At 40.9% G+C, this 17,405-nt stretch overlaps 1 protein-coding gene across 1 annotated transcript; it reads right to left on the bottom strand.

The window, feature by feature from the left end:
* Nucleotides 1-1,652: 1,652 nt before the first annotated feature.
* tm7sf3 (transmembrane 7 superfamily member 3) lies at nt 1,653-16,926 on the bottom strand. The gene is made up of 12 exons (XM_022749532.1): nt 16,651-16,926; nt 13,006-13,160; nt 9,183-9,333; nt 8,694-8,814; nt 6,220-6,399; nt 5,930-6,099; nt 5,492-5,578; nt 4,549-4,629; nt 4,260-4,412; nt 4,008-4,108; nt 2,999-3,161; nt 1,653-2,900 (listed from the first exon to the last, which is right to left on the bottom strand). The coding sequence occupies exons 1-12, from the start codon at nt 16,760-16,762 to the stop codon at nt 2,647-2,649; spliced, it is 1,728 nt and encodes a 575-aa protein (XP_022605253.1). The 5' UTR covers nt 16,763-16,926; the 3' UTR covers nt 1,653-2,646.
* Between the last annotated feature and the right edge of the window lie 479 nt (nt 16,927-17,405).

Below are 17,405 nucleotides of genomic sequence, written 5' to 3'. Positions count from 1 at the left end.
TGGTTTCTGATTTTTCTCCCCGGTGAGAACAGACTTTCCACTGGTGGACAGTCGGATGGTAATAATTTGTATAAATGACATCTAGGTGGCGCCGTACAAAGCGCCATCGGGAGCGGTCCTTCCTGTCGTGTGCCTTCATCGGAAACCTCTTGTTTCTGAGCGGCAGTAGAATGTATTAGATGATCGGGGGTGGTGGGTGGGTGCTTGGGGGCGGGGGGGTTTAATGGTTTTTACTGATGAAAATTGCACAGTGTGTACGAGCACTCGTTACTTTGGTTTCTCAGAGGAAAGCCAGAGATGAACTACTGATCAAACGCCTCTTTTCTTTTAAACAGGAAACACTCACGAGGCCCGTCAGTGGCCAAAATCATTTTAGAGCAGAATCTACTTGGTATAGACTTGTTTTTATATGGTTTCTAATTTTTTTTTGTGTGTTAAAAATCTAGTTTTCTATGTGGTGTTTGTGTATGTGTGTACGTATGTGTGTGTGTGTGTGTGTATATATATACAGTATATTACCAGTGAGGCTTTTTTCTGGTTTGGCACTTTACAGAAACCTCTGTGTTTGTCACAGTCTGAATGTTGATTCTGTTGATTGTGTCTCCTGTTTGTCATTTTGATTAATAAATGGACAAGTGTTTTAAAAATCATCTGCCATCTGCGTCTTATTAACCACGTTTGGCTGGTGCACGTTGCACACAGCTCAAAATGTTTTTGCAGATTTGTTTCCTCTAAAGCCTTTGAATTTTAAATCACCCTGGATGCCAAAGTCCTCAAAGTAAAATAAACAGTTTGGTGCTGAGAAATGTAGAAGGATCTGAATTCATTTCTTTTAGTCATATGTATCAGGACATTTGAGTCCAGTGACTTCACATCATTTCCAGCATGAACCAGAATCTGCTCAAACCCAGCCGTCTAACAGCCGCCTCCTGCACTGTGCTGCCCTCTAGCGGTTGAGTTAGTTGTATGTTGAGATTTATTAAATATAAATATTAAATATCAGTAATTCTAACTACACCAGCCACAATGTCTTTGCATCCACTCAAGAAATAAACCTTTTTCTTTTTCCAAGTCAAATGTATAAAAAAAAAAGAAATTTTAGGTTTTATACTCTACCACTCCCTTGTTATGATTTAGGGAGTAGAAAACTTCAAGTGTTTCTGATTGTGATTGTATTTTATGCTTTTTTAAATCATTGTAAATGCACTTTTTCAGACTTTGCATTTCAGTGTGGGTCAGAGGAGGCTCTTCAGCCTGACTGGAGGCAGCTGTTATTAACTCTGATTAGTTTACTGAGGCCCTGAGCCAATTTAATTTAATTTAATTAGTCATACAGACTCAGATCCTGGATGCAACCTCCACTGCAAAAAGCAGGGATTTATATGCATTAGAGGTCAACATGTTTAAAACTGAAGTAGATTTTTTTTTAGGGAAAAAACAAACAGAAATAGCTTTAAAGCTGCTATAGTCACTATTTTTATATTAACAATGGATTAAGTGACTACAAAAGGGGTCAATTACACACACACACACACACACACACACACACACACACACAGTGGAATAGATGTGGAAAGTTTGTGAGGATGAGCAGGAGATGTATGTCCACTGTTCAGAATAAAGTAAAGAAAGAAGAGAGGTTTTTACCTGTACCCATTTATTAAATATCAAAACATGTTAAATTACAAATGATAATTGACATCACTTTTCAAAACACATGTCTGCATATTGTTTTGGATGTTTTGTTTTGTTCCTAAAAAGTCACAAGACCATAAAAGTTCAACTGAATAAAACACTGACAGACCAGGCTGAAGCTTCGATACATTGTCTCAGTGCGTCATGGTTTAAAAGCTGAGTGTGAGAACCTGAGAAACGTCATGGCACACAGGTGAGAGATACAAAGATCACAAAGAAAAAATTAAATATATTAAAATCCAGTGTGCAAAGTACAAGAAGCCTGAGCGGACTGTCAGTGCAGTCCAGTCAAGAACACGAGTAAGCAGGAGTTAAAACATCTGTTCTGACAGAGAAGGAAAAACACTAAAAACTAAAAAGTAAAAAGAGCATTGCTGTATTTATTTACTGTCAGTTTTTCTTTGTTTGTGACCTGCATGACCTCATTATGATCACTTACTGATCCTCATCTATTACCAGATAAATGGCACATTCAGAGTTTAGTCTGAAACACATTATCCTTTAAATTTTAGTTTTAACTCAAGGTACACTGTGTGTTTTTATTAAAGTGTTTAGTTTAAAACCAAACTACAAAACCGTGACTGGATGTGGTGTCCTGTAAATATCAAATACGTTGTTTGGACCCTTAAAAAACCACGTTGGTAGCATTAATCCAACTCTGCAGAGATACAATGCCTCGCTGCGTGAATCATTAGTAGGTTGTGACTTTAGTGCAAACAGGAAATGAGCAGAACCGACAGAAGCGACAACGGTGACGACAACACTGAAGGACAGTTCTTTAGTTCTTCCCGACCAGTTAAAATATTATTTAAGTGTTTAATAAAACTGGAGTCAGATCCCTGCGTCAGTCGACAGGAACAACATCATCACGGGGGTGTTTCTTGTCTCGGCTCAGACCCCCACCGTTTGTGTAACCCGCCTTTAGACAGAGGCGACGAGGGCGTCGGGGGTTCACAGGAGCAGAGGCGTGTGTTCTCCTGCCGGCTCCATGCGCTTGGTGAGCTGCCGCGCTCTGGCCAGGAGGCGGTTGGGCAGCGAGGGGAAGTGGTGGCTCGGGTCCAGGACGTTGGTTGTGCGGCGCTCGCGTTCCTGCAGCCACATGAGGTACGGGCTGGGTGGGAAGAACGGCCGCGAGCGCTCACGGTAGAGCTGCAGGACGATGCCGCAGACGCCGAGCACCACCCACACTGTGATCAGGACGTAGTCTGGTTGAAGGGAGAGAGAGAGAGAGAGAGAGAGGACAGATGTTTGTTTGGCCTTACGGAGTTTTATATCTCAGCTGTGACTTCAGTTGTGAACTCACCGATGGTCTGGAACGGCACGTCAGTGAACACTGCGCTGTAGTTGTTGTTGAGGAAGCGTTTGAGGATGTTCAGTGTGATGTAGGAGAGGCTGGTGTAAACGTAGGCGTTGACGGCCAGAATCACAGCGTAAGCACCGACCACGCCACATGTGGTGATGTTGCCCTGAAACAGAAAACATCTGGACTTTAGAATTTAGTTGACAGTAAATAGTCACTGCTGAAACACAACAAACTGCTGCAGCATATGGACAATTTACAGAAATATATATCATTTAATATTTCAAAATAAGACAAAATTTGTTTTTTATTCATGTCTGTCATCGCTAATAGAAACTAGTCGTATGAACACTGAGGACAAAGCGCTGCTGTGATGTGTATCTTGTTAAAGGATCAGTTCAACATTTTGAGAAATATACTAGTTCACGTTCCTGCAACAGAGAACACAGCTCTCAGAGCAAATAAAGTTAAAATCTGGTAACAGGACAAACTCCACATAAAACTGTGACCTAATGATTTTCATTTTCTGTTTGCGTTCGTTTTAACGAAGGAGATAGAAACGTGTTAATTAGTGAACTTTAGAAGCACCAGTCGGCTGATTTTGTTACGTTAGACAGAGGCTGGCTAGCTGTTTCCAGTCTTTATGCTGAGATGAAATAAGCTAAGCTAAGGTAATCAGATCTAGTTTATCATACAGATATCAGAGTGGTATTAATTTTAAAAATTGAAACATGTGCTGTACATCTGTCTCCCAAAATATTGAACTTTTCCTTTAATCACACTCAAATGAATTGAGTAAATTAATTCACTAACTAAATTATTCAAATTAGTTGAATAAATTAGGCCAAATTAGTTAAATTTATTATATTAAATTGTTTTTAAATTTAAATTTGTTAGTACCATGTTTCAAACGGATTTATCACTGTGTCATTCTTGATTCTGCCACTAGATGGCGCCAAATAGGGGCAGTTATAAATCCTACACATGCTGTGGTTCGTTTTACTGTTGTTACCTCTCTGGGCCAACGCACGAAGAAGAGGGGAACAATGATCATGATGCTGCAGAACGTCACCCAGAAAACCACATCTGAACGCCTGAACACATCAATGTCACCTGGAGAGAGACCACAACACAACAGTGTCAAAAAACAACAAACAAACAAACAAACAAACAAACAAACAAACAAACAAACAAACAAACAAACAAGCAAACACAGTGCTGGCTTCTGGGTGTGTGTGGGGGGAGCACACTGCACTTTTCATACCGATAGGAGTAAAGAGGACAGTGGAGGCGATGAGAAAGCCGAGCATCAGGCCGACCACGACGACGCAGGCCATGACTGACCCAAAACGCCACCAGCTCATGACCAGGATGACCCCGCCCACCACGCCGATCACTGCCGACACGGTCAGACAAACTGCGGAGGGACGGAAACAGTCAAGAGGACTTTCATTCAGGATGAAACGTAGCAGTGTGTTACTGAGAGCTCAGAAATGTTGAATGTCTTTCATCATGTGAACAGATCACAAAAGATCAAAGTGGAGAAGACTCACTGTCGTAGCTGAGCTCAGTCGTCCTTGCGATCAGCACAAAGAAGAAAAACGCTGCGAAGCTGAATCCCATGCAGAACAACTCTGTGACGGAGAGAGGAGACAGGGAAAACACAGGTACAGAGAGGACGTTACAGTCATTCAGTCAGCACAAACGTGCCGGCCCAACATCACCAATGCTCCTGAGAATTCAGCCGCTGGAACCAGATGAAAGAGTTTTTCCCCTCAGAGGGAGACGAGCTGTATCATCTCCTCTAACTCCGGCATTTTCAGATTTATCACGACCACTGACAGCGGTGGCACATCACAGTCATGGGATTGAGTTTGGAACAAATACATTTCTTCATCACATGCGAGGGAGACCACATGAGAGGAGGAAAGCCTCTGCTGGAGCCTGATAAGACGAGTTTTGATTTAAAAAAAAAAAAAAGCAAACAAAAAAAAACAGAACGAAGTAAAGGAAACCAAACCGGTTTGTTGCACGGTGTCAGAACTTTGCTTCTGTTTGAGTCAAGACTTACAGACATGACCTCTGACCCCACTAATCTATTCTACCTACCCTGACGCTAACTGCGACTGGAAGAAAGCCAAGTTTAACAGTTGGGTCAAACTTGTTTTCTCAGACTTAAGAATGAAGGTCTTGATTTTGAGTGTGTGGATCTCATATAAATAATTAACATATAAATAAAATCAAAAACTAAATGTTTTGTGAGTCATGTTTGTTCGTGAACATGACGGAACCAGAAACTACACAGAGGAAGAAGAAGTAACTAGACAACAAACAAACTGGAGCTAAAACCACAAAGGTTTCAATTCTCTCTGGTTCAGGACAAAAAAAAAAAAAAAAGACGAAACATATTCTGCACACATGAAGAGGTCCCCTGGAATATTAGTATTAGTAATATTAAAATATACATGATGATAAATGAAATGTCAAACTACTCACCACATTTGAAGAATCGATGCCCAAAGAAGCAGACGAACAGACCTGCCAAACCAGCGATGGTGAAGAAGAATTTTGTAGATAACTTTCCTGGAAATTAAAAAAAATATATAAATCATTAACTGCATTAACTGTTTTGAAGCCAAAGTTCAAACCTGATGTCACCTTTCCTCTGGAACACGCTAGAGATATAATTTACCTCATCGGTCAGGTTTGCAGCTCAGTTTTCTCATGTTGTTTGTATTATTTTAAACTGAAGATCCCATGATTCAAAAGCGCCGAGATCGAAGATGAAGTTTGCAATTTCACAAGATTCTTTTATTTAGCATTTTTTTTCCATTAATAATAAAATGACTTCATTGCAAGTTTTTCACACGGCAGTTTGCATGCAGAGAATAAATCCGACATATATGAGATAAGATAAAGGAGGATGTAGATCACCCAGGGTTTGGCAGCCGTCCAGAGTGGAGGTGAAGCTGCAGGCGTAGGTGTGGACGGGGACGTAGGAGGCCGAGGTGTTCAACAGCGGGTCTCTGACGATGACCGAGTAGATGACGCCCTGGCCAGGGATGGAGTTGAACACTGCCATGGTCATGTCTGATGACGACAAGCGTCATGACCTGCGGGGAGGGGGGGGGGGGGGTGACGAAAGGTCAGCGGGCTGCGTGTCAGCTGCCTCGTGGCGTTTGTACTGAACTGTAAACACGCGGCTTTGAACGATCGCGTTTGTGGTGCCTACTCGTTTGCCGTTCTCCATCATGCCCTGGATGTCGGCCACGGCCTGGATGCCACCGAACAGGCTGCGCTCCGATAGGTCGTTCTCGGGCAGGAAGTACTGGTAGACGTCGTACTGCAGCCGCCAGCGCGTGTTGGTCCCTGTGGATCTGTCGCAGACTGGAGGAGTTTCACCTCTGACGGAGAGCAGAGACAGTCGAGACAAATCAAAGTGACTTTCCCTCCGTCGGCGAAGTCTTGAACAGAGAATATTTTTAAACTGAGCTGATCGCAGGACAGAGGCCGCCTGGCTTCGGTAAACTTTCAGAAAAACAATCTGATATATATGTGTGAAGGTCATTAAACCGACAAATAAAAGAGAGGCAGGGAGACAGAGAGCGAGGGAGTGGGTGAGTGCAAGAGAGGTGTGATGACACTAAAACTGAAACCTAACATCTCTTAGTTCTTATGTAAGATCCTTCTTTGTAACCTGGTGGTTTACCAGAGCATTGTGTAAGCAGCCGCCCTGTACTGGAGCGTGTGACTGTTGACACGCTTTTATTTTTTTAAGTATATTTTTTTGGGCTTTTTATGCCTTTAATGGACAGGACAGTAGAGAGGCAGAGAGAGGGGGAATGACATGCAGCAAAGGCCGTCTGATGCGGGACTCGAACCGGGGCCGACTGCAGCGAGGACTGTAGCCTCTACACACGGGGCGCCTGCTTAGACCACTACGCCACACGACGCCCCGACTGTTGAAACTCTTAGAGCGCATGAATGAAGTGTGTTCAGTACAACGGCTTCACACAGGCATCTACTGCAGCTGCAGAAGTTGAACTTGCTTTGCGAGTGTCACACGACACTGATGTAAACACCCTTACACATGGCGGCTGACTCAGTCCTGAGTGTTGGATTTTGAATCACTGACTGAGACTTCACACTGCATTAATCTTCTTCAGGTGGTTAGGGTGCAAAATATTAATCTATCTCACTGTTTTGTACAAACAGGAAATGTGGCAACACACTTGCCAACAAATGTCAAACCGACACAAACACGACAGTTGGAGGGAAACGCACCACAGAATTAATGCTTTGCTGTTGGTATTCATAGATCTCCCCCATCCAAAGTGTGTTTTAAGTCCTTTCTGTTCCTTTTCGCATTGCATTGTGGGACAAAATCTTCATTCAAGTGAAAGGTCACTATTTTGCTGTCTGGTCCCAGGTCTTATATATGATCTTATAATATGTATTTTGTCAGTTCCTTGTTTGTACAAAAAAGAGAAATATGTTGACTTCTTGTATATTAGCTGCAAAAACTCTATATGACAAGTAGTCTATTGTTCTATTAGTATTAGAATGTCGTGTGGGATCAGGATACAGCCAAAATGTCCACAAACAAAATCAAAAATCTCATTTAGTATGCGCTACACACGTGTATCTTCAGTGTAGACACGACTGTGAATAATATCAGTTATAATTAATCTGCAAAAGTAACACAGCTCAGGTTGGATATTTAAATGTAATGTAGGTGTGGTCGTCAAGTGGACTCCTCATCCGATGTTAATAAATTCAACCAGTCGGACACGTCAAACAAGAAGATTTCCACACATAACAACTGAACAGCAGACAAACACACCAGTATTTGTCCAAACGACTGTTGGTAATGAGCTGAAAACTAAATCTGCCACTCAGCAAAGCTGTGTTCCAAAAATCATAGCTGGACTTGGTTGTAGATACTTGAAGATGTTGTCACTTCTCACCCTGGAGGTATTTCAAATACCTCCAGGCCGGATGGTCAGACCTGAAGAGGCCTGCAGAATGAGAGGCGAAGCGTCTTCAAGCATCTACAGCCACGTCCAGGTGCCCTTGATTCAGACCCTCTAAGATAACCATGTCACGGATGACTGAGAATCTTCAAAGACATCGTACGCACAGTGTTTAGAGTTTCCAAAAAAAGACAAAAAAAACAAACAAAAAAAACACAAAAAAGTGCCGCACTGTCTAACAGCTGATAACTCACCCAGTGCTAAATGAGCTCTATCTCCACATGGCTACAAAGAAACTGTCTCAAAACGTTTTCTGCACCAAAATCACAACGACAACAACAACTGTGATGAAGAACTGAAAGCTACAAGCAGCCATGCAGAAAACTTCTCTTCCTCAAAAGCAAACGCAAACAAACAAAACCTTAGAGTTTAGAGTCTGTGCAGCTTCAGACTCGCAGCTAGTGACCCCGCAGAAAAGTCCTCTGACTATCTGTCCTCTGAAAGCTTTGTGGCACGCACATTCTTCAGAAAAATGAAGCGGCAGTGGAGGGGGTGTGGGGGGCGGGGGCTGTGTGTGTGTGTGTGTGTGTGTGACATGAGATCATAAACAGTGTGGCAGTTTGACAACAGCTGCTGAAAGACGCGAGATGTGCACAGAGTTGTTGCCGCGTACAGAGGTTGAACAGGAAGTGGAGCAGATAATGCCAGTCGTTCTCGTGCGTTACCTCTCATAACCTAAGTTTGCTGGTGCAAAGCGGATCGTGGTCTCATAGAGGTTGTAGTGAATGTAGACATTAGGGTCAATGTCCAAGGTGAACTCTGTGTTACAAGCTCCAGGGACTGGGTCTAAAACGGAGAAAACAGACATATTCATCATTAGAAATGTCGTTAGGAAAGAGAGGACAGTAAAAACACCCTTGAGGATAAGCGGCACCCTGCCACGTCAGGGTGAATAGTAGTAAGGCTGTTTAAACACACAAACAAGGCATATGAGCAACCACGCACAATCAGTGCTTGTGCTCACTTACTGTCTGAGTTTCCTCAAGTCAAAATCACAATCTACTGAGTTACTTCAGTGTTCCGTGTCAAAAATATCAGCTCCTGTATGAACGGCGCGCAACTTCCTCGTTTCTGACTTCTCACACAAGACTCGCCGGGAGAGAAGTTTTTTTAATGGCCCAACATAAACACACAGAGGAGCGTTAAAGACTTACCAGTGCTGGAGAAGGAGAGGATGACCCCGGTGCCCGCCACGGTGTCACCATCAGGAGAAGACAGGAACAGTGAGAGGGACGTCTGGCCCGGCTCGAGGGCTGACAGGAGGCCCGAGTCCACTGCTGTCAGAGAGAGACCCAGGCCCGGCAACTGAAGCACACAGACGCATCAGTCTGTCAGCAGACGCACAAATAATATGCAGAAAGCACAAGAGTCTACAGGCAGGAGAGCGTCTGCGCAGTGCAGCACTGCTCCACTTTAAAGGATGAGTCTGATGATATTCTATATTTTTCTTATTGTCAACAAAACCAAAACTAACAATGAATTGATCCTGTCTGATGCGTCTTATTCCTCTGTGCTTCAGCGCTCCACTGTTGTCTACAAACTGTCATGAACACACAGATGCTGTAGTTTATTTTGACTAAGTCCCACACACACACCATGCTGCTGCTGTAAACACTCAGTAGTGAGTAAACCTTAAAATGTGCTCTATTTACCCCCGTTTCAGGAACATTTCAGTTTAAAGAGTTTGTTTAAACAAAGTAAAAATGATTGATATTTTGTTTAACATGGTTTTACCACATAAAAAGTGAAAAAAAAATGAAAAACTGGGTTTGAAGCTCATCTATTCTTGATTCCTCAAGATTCACCGCAGGTCAAGGTGGAAACATTCAGTCATGGAGTTGACTGATTATTTCTCTCATCGTATGTCTTGTATTATATTAAAACATCATATGGATGTTAACATGGTTTGTGCTTTAAGACTTAGATCTTCAGTAGGAACCAGTGGTTTGGGACGGACCAACACGTTGTTGATTTTGGTCTTTTCTTTTTTTTTTTCTTTGAAATTGGTTAACAATAAGAACAATATAGAATAACACCAGCCTTTTCTTTTAAATGTTAACTGTTATATGTTGGTATTAAACTGACAATGGAGAATTCCAAAATAAAAGTTTCTTAGTATGAAAAAGATGTTGCATAAAATTCAGAGTCAAACATAATGAATGGTTAGTTCAACCAGAAGAATTAGTCAAACGCTGAAGTGTGTCACACAGACCACCACATCCTGAGCTGGTTAACGCTCAGATAACATTAGCTGACAAAAAAAAAAAAAGCATGTGTGTTACCAGAGGAAAAAATGATGCAGGTGAAAAAAATGTTAAAAATTCTTGTAATATGGATTAGAGAAAGTGTATCAATACGAGGTCAAAAGATCCTACTGAAGACTGAGGGTTGACATTACAGGCAGATTTTTCCATGTTTTTTAAAAAATTTTTGATTGTATCTCGTGTTTGTTTACTTGCTGTGTATTTCCCGAATTTGTTTATTGAATTTTCTACACCACAAAAAAGTAAAAAAAAAATAAAAAAGCTGCATTACAAGTTCCATTGTTGTGTCAAAAATAACATTGAAAGTAAAAGGACGGGGGAAATATTTTGTTAACATGAGGACCTAATCCGACACATCAAAACCTGTGTGCAAAAGATAAAGAGTTGGTTAAACATGCTGGGTTTTCTGGCTTTGCATGATATCATTTCTCCATCGTCACATCTCAGTCACAGGGGAGATTTGAAAGACAGAGGGCAATTTCCTGGATATGATCTCAAACCATAGAGTGACTGCTAAAATATGTGTACTGTGCAACTGCTACACTAAACTTAGATGTGGTATCACAGTGAGAACGGTGATGTTGTGACAGACAAAAGACAGTAAGACATCATGCTCAGCGTACATTTCTAGCAGCATCGAAGCCCCGCGCTCAGTGACTCCAATCCTTCTGCTCATACAATAACTCCATTGTACAACACTAATCTTGTTGAAGAGTGCTGAAGTGGGTATCGACACACTATTCAATGTGGTTTCCACTGAATTCACATAATATGTCACAGAGGTAGATCCGCCTCAAACTATTATAATCACAAGTGTGTAAAGGGATTACAGCTTAGTATGACTGCTCATTAGTCACCAACAGGAAACAGGCACAACAGTGGTTCAACATACAATTGATTTTAAAGACAATGTAGTTTATCTGATGGATTTTTCTTTAAAAGGTCCTATATAGTGTAAAGGTAGATGTCCATGTGTTGTTTGATTATAAAGCAGGTCTAGGTTCTATATTAATACTGTGAAAGTATCAAAGCCTCAGTCCACAGAGAAATGCACACAGCCTGTATTCAGAAACTGACACTTAAAACCAGCCGTCAGGACTTCTGTGACACTGTGATGTCACAACAAAGCAGTCACTACTCTCAGCAATGCTCCAAGCCCCGCCCACCTGGACCAACCACCCAACCTTGCAGGATTTGGTTTCTCTGAGTATTTACTTGAAATCGGCATAGGCTGCAATAACATGATGAAATAAATAACAACAAACAAAATAGGATCTTGTGGTCAACCACTTTGAGTGAGTGTAATAAAAAGAAAAAGGAAATTGAAGACAGATAACAGTGTAAGGGAAACTGAAACTTTTGCAATATTTATCCCCACCCTATTGAACTAGAAAACATTTCTCACTTTCACTGTGAATTTCCTTTTTAGATTTGGATGTTTTGCTGCCAGTGACCTGCTCCATGTCAGAATCTGACATTTGCGTCACAGCCTCTTTTTGTCCCCTTTTTTTTCCAAGGAGAAAAGTCTTCAATCACATGGATTTGTTTTCTTATCTCTTGTTTTCCGCTGTTTCCATCACAAGCAAAAACAGAGCTAAACTAAATCTAGGCTCCATGCCTGCCTGTGCCGCTTGGACCCACACCGAGCTGTCCCCCGAGACTTCTGGGACCGAGGCCAGGAGGTTTTCCCTCTGGGCCACCCTGTCTGCCACTCATGACCAGGGGACTGTACATCAGCTGACTGCCCCTTCGCTCCGTGGGTCAGACGACCTTGCTCACAAAGCCTCATTCATAATCAGAGGTGGAACTAACTCCGTGGTGATAAACTGAAGCATACTTTCAATTTCACAGTTTAGTTAGCATTTTTACTGTTTTACGAGGCCAAGCCACAAATAGTTACTCAACTTAAGTCTAAAAACATCTGACATTTGATTTTCCCAATTAACAGAAAATTATACATCTTAAACTCTTAGCTTAAACTTAGCATCCCTGAGCTTTCATCTTTATCTCTTCATCTACCCTCACAGGTTCCACTCACTTATGTAATGTCATGCTCAGTGCAATCTCTAAACCACGAAGAACAGGTCAGAAGGTAAACAAACATGAAGAAAAGTTGCCATCTCAGCCACTGATATCACCAGTCTCATCATCACAGTTTAACCTAAGTTTCTCTGTAGACTTTCAGTTTACCACGGCAACCCAACACCCCCCCAGACAAACAAATATTTACCCCCAGCAACTCACAGAAATCTGGGGTGACACACTCAGTCCTTTATCTTAAAAAAAAGGAATTGTGACCAGTGCACCACAGTGTCTCATTTCATTAAGTGGCCTATTTAATCCAATGAAAATGACCAGACTAAATGTGAAAAGTTATACTGATTATACCAAATATATTAATTCATATTTTTTTACTCATTATGCTCATATTAAAGGTCCCATATAGTATAAAGGTAGATGTCCATGTGTTGTTTGATTATAAAGCAGGTCTAGGTTCTATATTAATACTGTGAAAGTATCAAAGCCTCAGTCCACAGAGAAATGCACACAGCCTGTATTCAGAAACTGCAGCTACTCAATAATGAGCTTATATATTTCTCTTAGTACAATAGTGACTGTCCGTCTGTGCTTCCTGTCCAGAGTCTCTCCAGATCGTGAAAAACACATCTGTCCAGTTTAAAGCTGTGAAACGACTGAGACAACACTTTCTCACCTTGGTATAGGAGAGGGTGGCATTGCGGTGCTGCGTGTGAAACTGCAGAGTGACGAAAGCGACCTCCGGGGCGATCCTGGACACCACGGCCTGCACTGTCTCATTCTGGGAGACGCTCACGTTCTGGAAAGTTCCCGGCAGGAAAATCACCCGGTCTGTGACAGAGAGTTGAAAGTCTGATTTATTTCTATAAATCACATTACTGCAGTTGATTGATTATAGTGTGTGGCATATAATCCACTCTGCTACACTGTCCTCATTTAACCTGGGCTGTTTACACTGTTTAATGTCATATGTTTATGCACCAAGACATGGTATTTTAAACTATTTTATTGTTGTTTGCACACATTACTGCTGCCCTGTCTCAACAATGGAGAAGCCACTGTAAACAGTTGAGTTTGAGTTGAGTTGAGGTTACAACTATTCACTGCTGGAAAATCTTTGAGATCAGTAGTTTATTGACTCCAATATCACAATACAAACATATAGAATTAAAAACTTAAGATGAGTCTGGACATAAAGCAGAGCTATTCTCTGAGAGCTGCACACTTAACAACGGAGCAGGAAGGTAAATGGTCGAGTCAAATTGTCAAAGATTATTATTTTTCTGTCACATGAGCACTATCCAACCACCACTCAGCCTGCAGATGCAAGTAATATCAAATTAAAGAGATTAAGTTTGTTTTCGTATTTTAATGGGTTGCAGCTGAACGTGACAGACACAAGGCGACATGTGCAGTGCATTCAGCAGCATTACAAACAGCGGCTTTGACAGCTGGTCCTAAGCCAAGTAGGCAACCTCCAACCAGGTCAGCAGCTCATCAAAGACAGATCTTACATAAAAAGGCTGAATGAAGAAGAGCGAGTACTCACTGTGTTGACTGTTGAATCTCTGATCTGAAATACTGAAGCCTGCTGGTGCCAACGCTGCATAAAAGCCCAAACTTTGTATATAATAATAATCATTTCTGGCCTCTCTGCAACATGTGAGCCATTCATTTAAGATTCCCTCTCATTAGTTAAAAAAATATAAAGCACTTTAAAACCAGGGGCCAGATATTTCAGACTGGTCTGTGGTGTTAGGCCTTGTAACGTCCTTGTAACTGTTGAACTCTTCTGCTGGGACAAACAGAGCTGAGTGGTTGCATGTGGTTCCTCAGTCTGCCTTTTTTAGTTTGTCTTATTTTTTTTTTTTAAAAAGTCTTAAATTTACCCAGAATTCATTGTAAGACCGCCTGGCTTAAGACAGTCAAGAACTAAACTGCTTTGTGCAAAGGATGAATTCAGACATCTATCTGAAGTCTGACTGTTTGTCACACAGTCAAACAGTCAGTCAAAGTCGTCTTTGTGAAACCGGCCCCTGTATATTATAATATATTATATTATATTGAAGCTTATAATACAATTGTAATATTCAGTCAAATAACAAGTCAACACCATCTTCAGCTTTTACATGAGGACCTATGGACTGTTATAGCAATAGTAATAGTAAAGCATATGCTCCTCTGATCATCTGCTTACGTCTGTACTTCTATTGATGATCTACTGTGTAATACCATGACCACTTCAGATCTGACGAGCTCATGCAGCTCTACTGGAAACAGCTTTACAATGATAATCAAATCAAATCAACTGCGTCATTCTGTCTGTCAGCAAGATACTTTACATTTCACGGAGGCAAATGTTTCAGATTGTTGCAACTTTAACATCAAACTGGGAAATATTATCCCCAAACTATAATGCAGCATACACATCATTTGGTCCTCAACCCTATCAATGTCGTATTCTTCAGCTGAGGTTTTATCACTGTGAGACTGAACTTTCCTGTTTATCTCTCACCAACCACTCCTTTATTTCACTGTTTGTTGTCTTCATCAGTAAAGTGAGCAGCACAGAACTTACGCAACATGATCTATGACCTTTTTGAAATATTTAGAAGCCATTTTTAAATTTGCAATTGCCAATAACCAACTGTGACAACATATTTTTTATTTTCTACCCAGCTACTGTAGCACAAGAATTTCCCAATTTCCACTGTATTTTAGTATCTGTTTGAAGACTATTAAACATATTATTCAGTAACGTTATAATAAGTGCTGTACTGCTTGGATTGTATGTATGGTCTTATTGTATTTTTGTTTCCTGTACAAAGAGCAAGAAGGTCAAGTATTACAGCTAATGCACTAGATTTGCTGCTGGCAACATGTGCTGCCTTATCCACACACTTTGTCTGCGGGTCAGACTCCAGCTAAGGAGTGACCTGCTGCCTTCATTTTTCTGACACGTGAACAATTGGAAAAACCAAAGGGCAAACATTAAATATATATCAACCAGTGTCAGTGTCATCCAATGGTGGTAAGATGGGTGCTCCTTTGTGACCACGACTACAGAAAGGCAGACAAATATTACTTATGCGTTTAACTGCGTAGCAATCCCAGATGTCCGAGTGTGAGTTTCCCTCTTGAATGGTTGTTTCTATCACTAAAAGAATTTCTTTTGTTCCAGTTTTAGAGCTTAGAGTCCCATGATGCTATTTCAGAGGTTTTTCCACCCTGGCAATAAGAAAATTAGAAGCGGAAACACTGAATAATTGCGATGAAATTCTACTGGAGCTGTACGATATGCAAAAAAATAAATGAAATAAAAATCATATTGCCATTATTTTGACAAATATTGTGGTATGAGAACACGATTATACTGGCTATGGTAATTTCTGCATTTCACTTTCACCAAAAAAAAACAAAACAAGCATGTTCACTCATATCTGGAGAATATGGTTTGGAGGCATCTCTGTAACACCACAATGTTTCATTTATGGTGTGTTGCACTTAACCATATTGTAAAATGCAGTTTCAATAACATTTTGAGTAATTGTTCAGCCCTAAATTCTACATAATCTAACATTGACATAGATCATTGGTTACTTGTGCCTTAAAGCTGCTATTTATTGCGAAACCACTGCAGAGATGGTGGAGCATAAAAACCAACCTGTTTCATCATGTCATGACACCTGGCTGTTGGTATTCAGTTATCTAGTCTTTATTTATCTTTATTGATCTTCATTTAGAGGGAACTCTGCTTTCTTTCACAATCACATTTTCTTACAACACCCACCATTTGTTTTCCTTCACATGACTCAAACATTAGAATGAACTTTTTTCTATTTGACCTGATAACTCACATTTTTATTCAATTCTTCCCTCGTTATACTGAAGCATATCTTATGAAACTAAATATGAACTTAAAATATATCATATTAATATCCATTTATGAATATTAAAGGGTAAACATTGTGATGACCGCCAGAAATCTCCTTGCAGTATATATGCTGTTAAAACGTGTAAATGATAACCCCACTTCACTATAGTGTAGGTATGGAGGTTTGACATGTATAGAGTTAGGTAAACATTTGAAGCAGAATAAAATATTAAGCCAGCTGCGGCTACACAACAACAAATGAGTGGCTCTTCAGTGATTTACATACATTGAACAGTATCTAGGAATTCAAAAGCGACCTTTAACCTTTATTTCCTACACATTTAGCCTGTAAACCCCCGCGTTCGTGCGTTTAAAAGTCTGAAAAGGTCTAATAAAGTTAACTTTGAAGAGCGAAAGCGTATAAAATCGCTAGCTCTAGCAACTCACTTTCCACTTGGGCTTGAACTTCTCTCATCGAGGGAAGAAGCAGCAGAAGCGGCAGCAGCGGAGACCAAATCCAACGAGACATTTTTCCTCTGCTTCGTTTATTTGACAACATCACCCTTCAGTCTGCCGGTCACTAAAATCATTGGTAACCTCGCAGTCTCCTTCGTTTGGGCAGAAATCCCTGCAAACGCAAAAGCGACATGCTTGACTGAACTGAAAGGACTGTCAGGGCTGCTTCTCTCCCGCTGTTGCTCTGACGGGAGTACGATGCTTCCGCGAGAATCTCGCCGCCAGTCCCGCGATAGCTTCCCCTTCCCCTTCCCCTTCCCTCTCCAAACCAAACCTTCCAAGATCGTAAGTGTTCAATATGATTCACTGACCAGCAACGACAGAGTATGATTGAGAAAATTAGACATTTTCAAGAAGCCTCTTGCATTTTTTAGATCTTTGTTTTTAGTATTCATTATTTTTAGTATTAGTATTTGTTTTTGTCTTTTGTAATGACATCACACATATAACAAATTCCAGTGTAAACCCCAACATAGGCTTTAAAATGACATTTGTGGATCCTGGAAATAGTGGCAGGGTGGGAGCTCTTTCTTAACTCTCTCAGCCCATAACAAATCACAACAATGTCATTATTTTATGAACACACAATTATTTGAGCAGTGAAAAGGCTGCTGGACTGGATTTGTTGCATTTACAGAAATGTTCATATTCAGATATTAAAATAAACAGCATCATGTGGGAGGAAT

The sequence above is a fragment of the Seriola dumerili genome, unplaced genomic scaffold (assembly GCF_002260705.1).
Source record: "Seriola dumerili isolate Sdu_G_001 unplaced genomic scaffold, Sdu_1.0 BDQW01000138.1, whole genome shotgun sequence".
Taxonomy (NCBI): domain Eukaryota; kingdom Metazoa; phylum Chordata; class Actinopteri; order Carangiformes; family Carangidae; genus Seriola; species Seriola dumerili.
The sequence above is the reverse complement of the archived record's forward strand: the minus strand, read 5'-3'. Positions and strand labels throughout refer to the sequence as shown.

Coding starts and splice junctions, on each gene's coding strand:
- tm7sf3 (XM_022749532.1), bottom strand. CDS start 16,762: ATGTTGTCAAATAAACGAAGCAGAGGAAAAATGTCTCGTTGGATTTGG. Junction 8,815..9,182: donor CCTCTCCTTCTCCAGCACTG/GTAAGTCTTTAA, acceptor TCTCCGTTTTAG/ACCCAGTCCCTGGAGCTTGT. Junction 6,400..8,693: donor GCAAACTTAGGTTATGAGAG/GTAACGCACGAG, acceptor GCTCTCCGTCAG/AGGTGAAACTCCTCCAGTCT.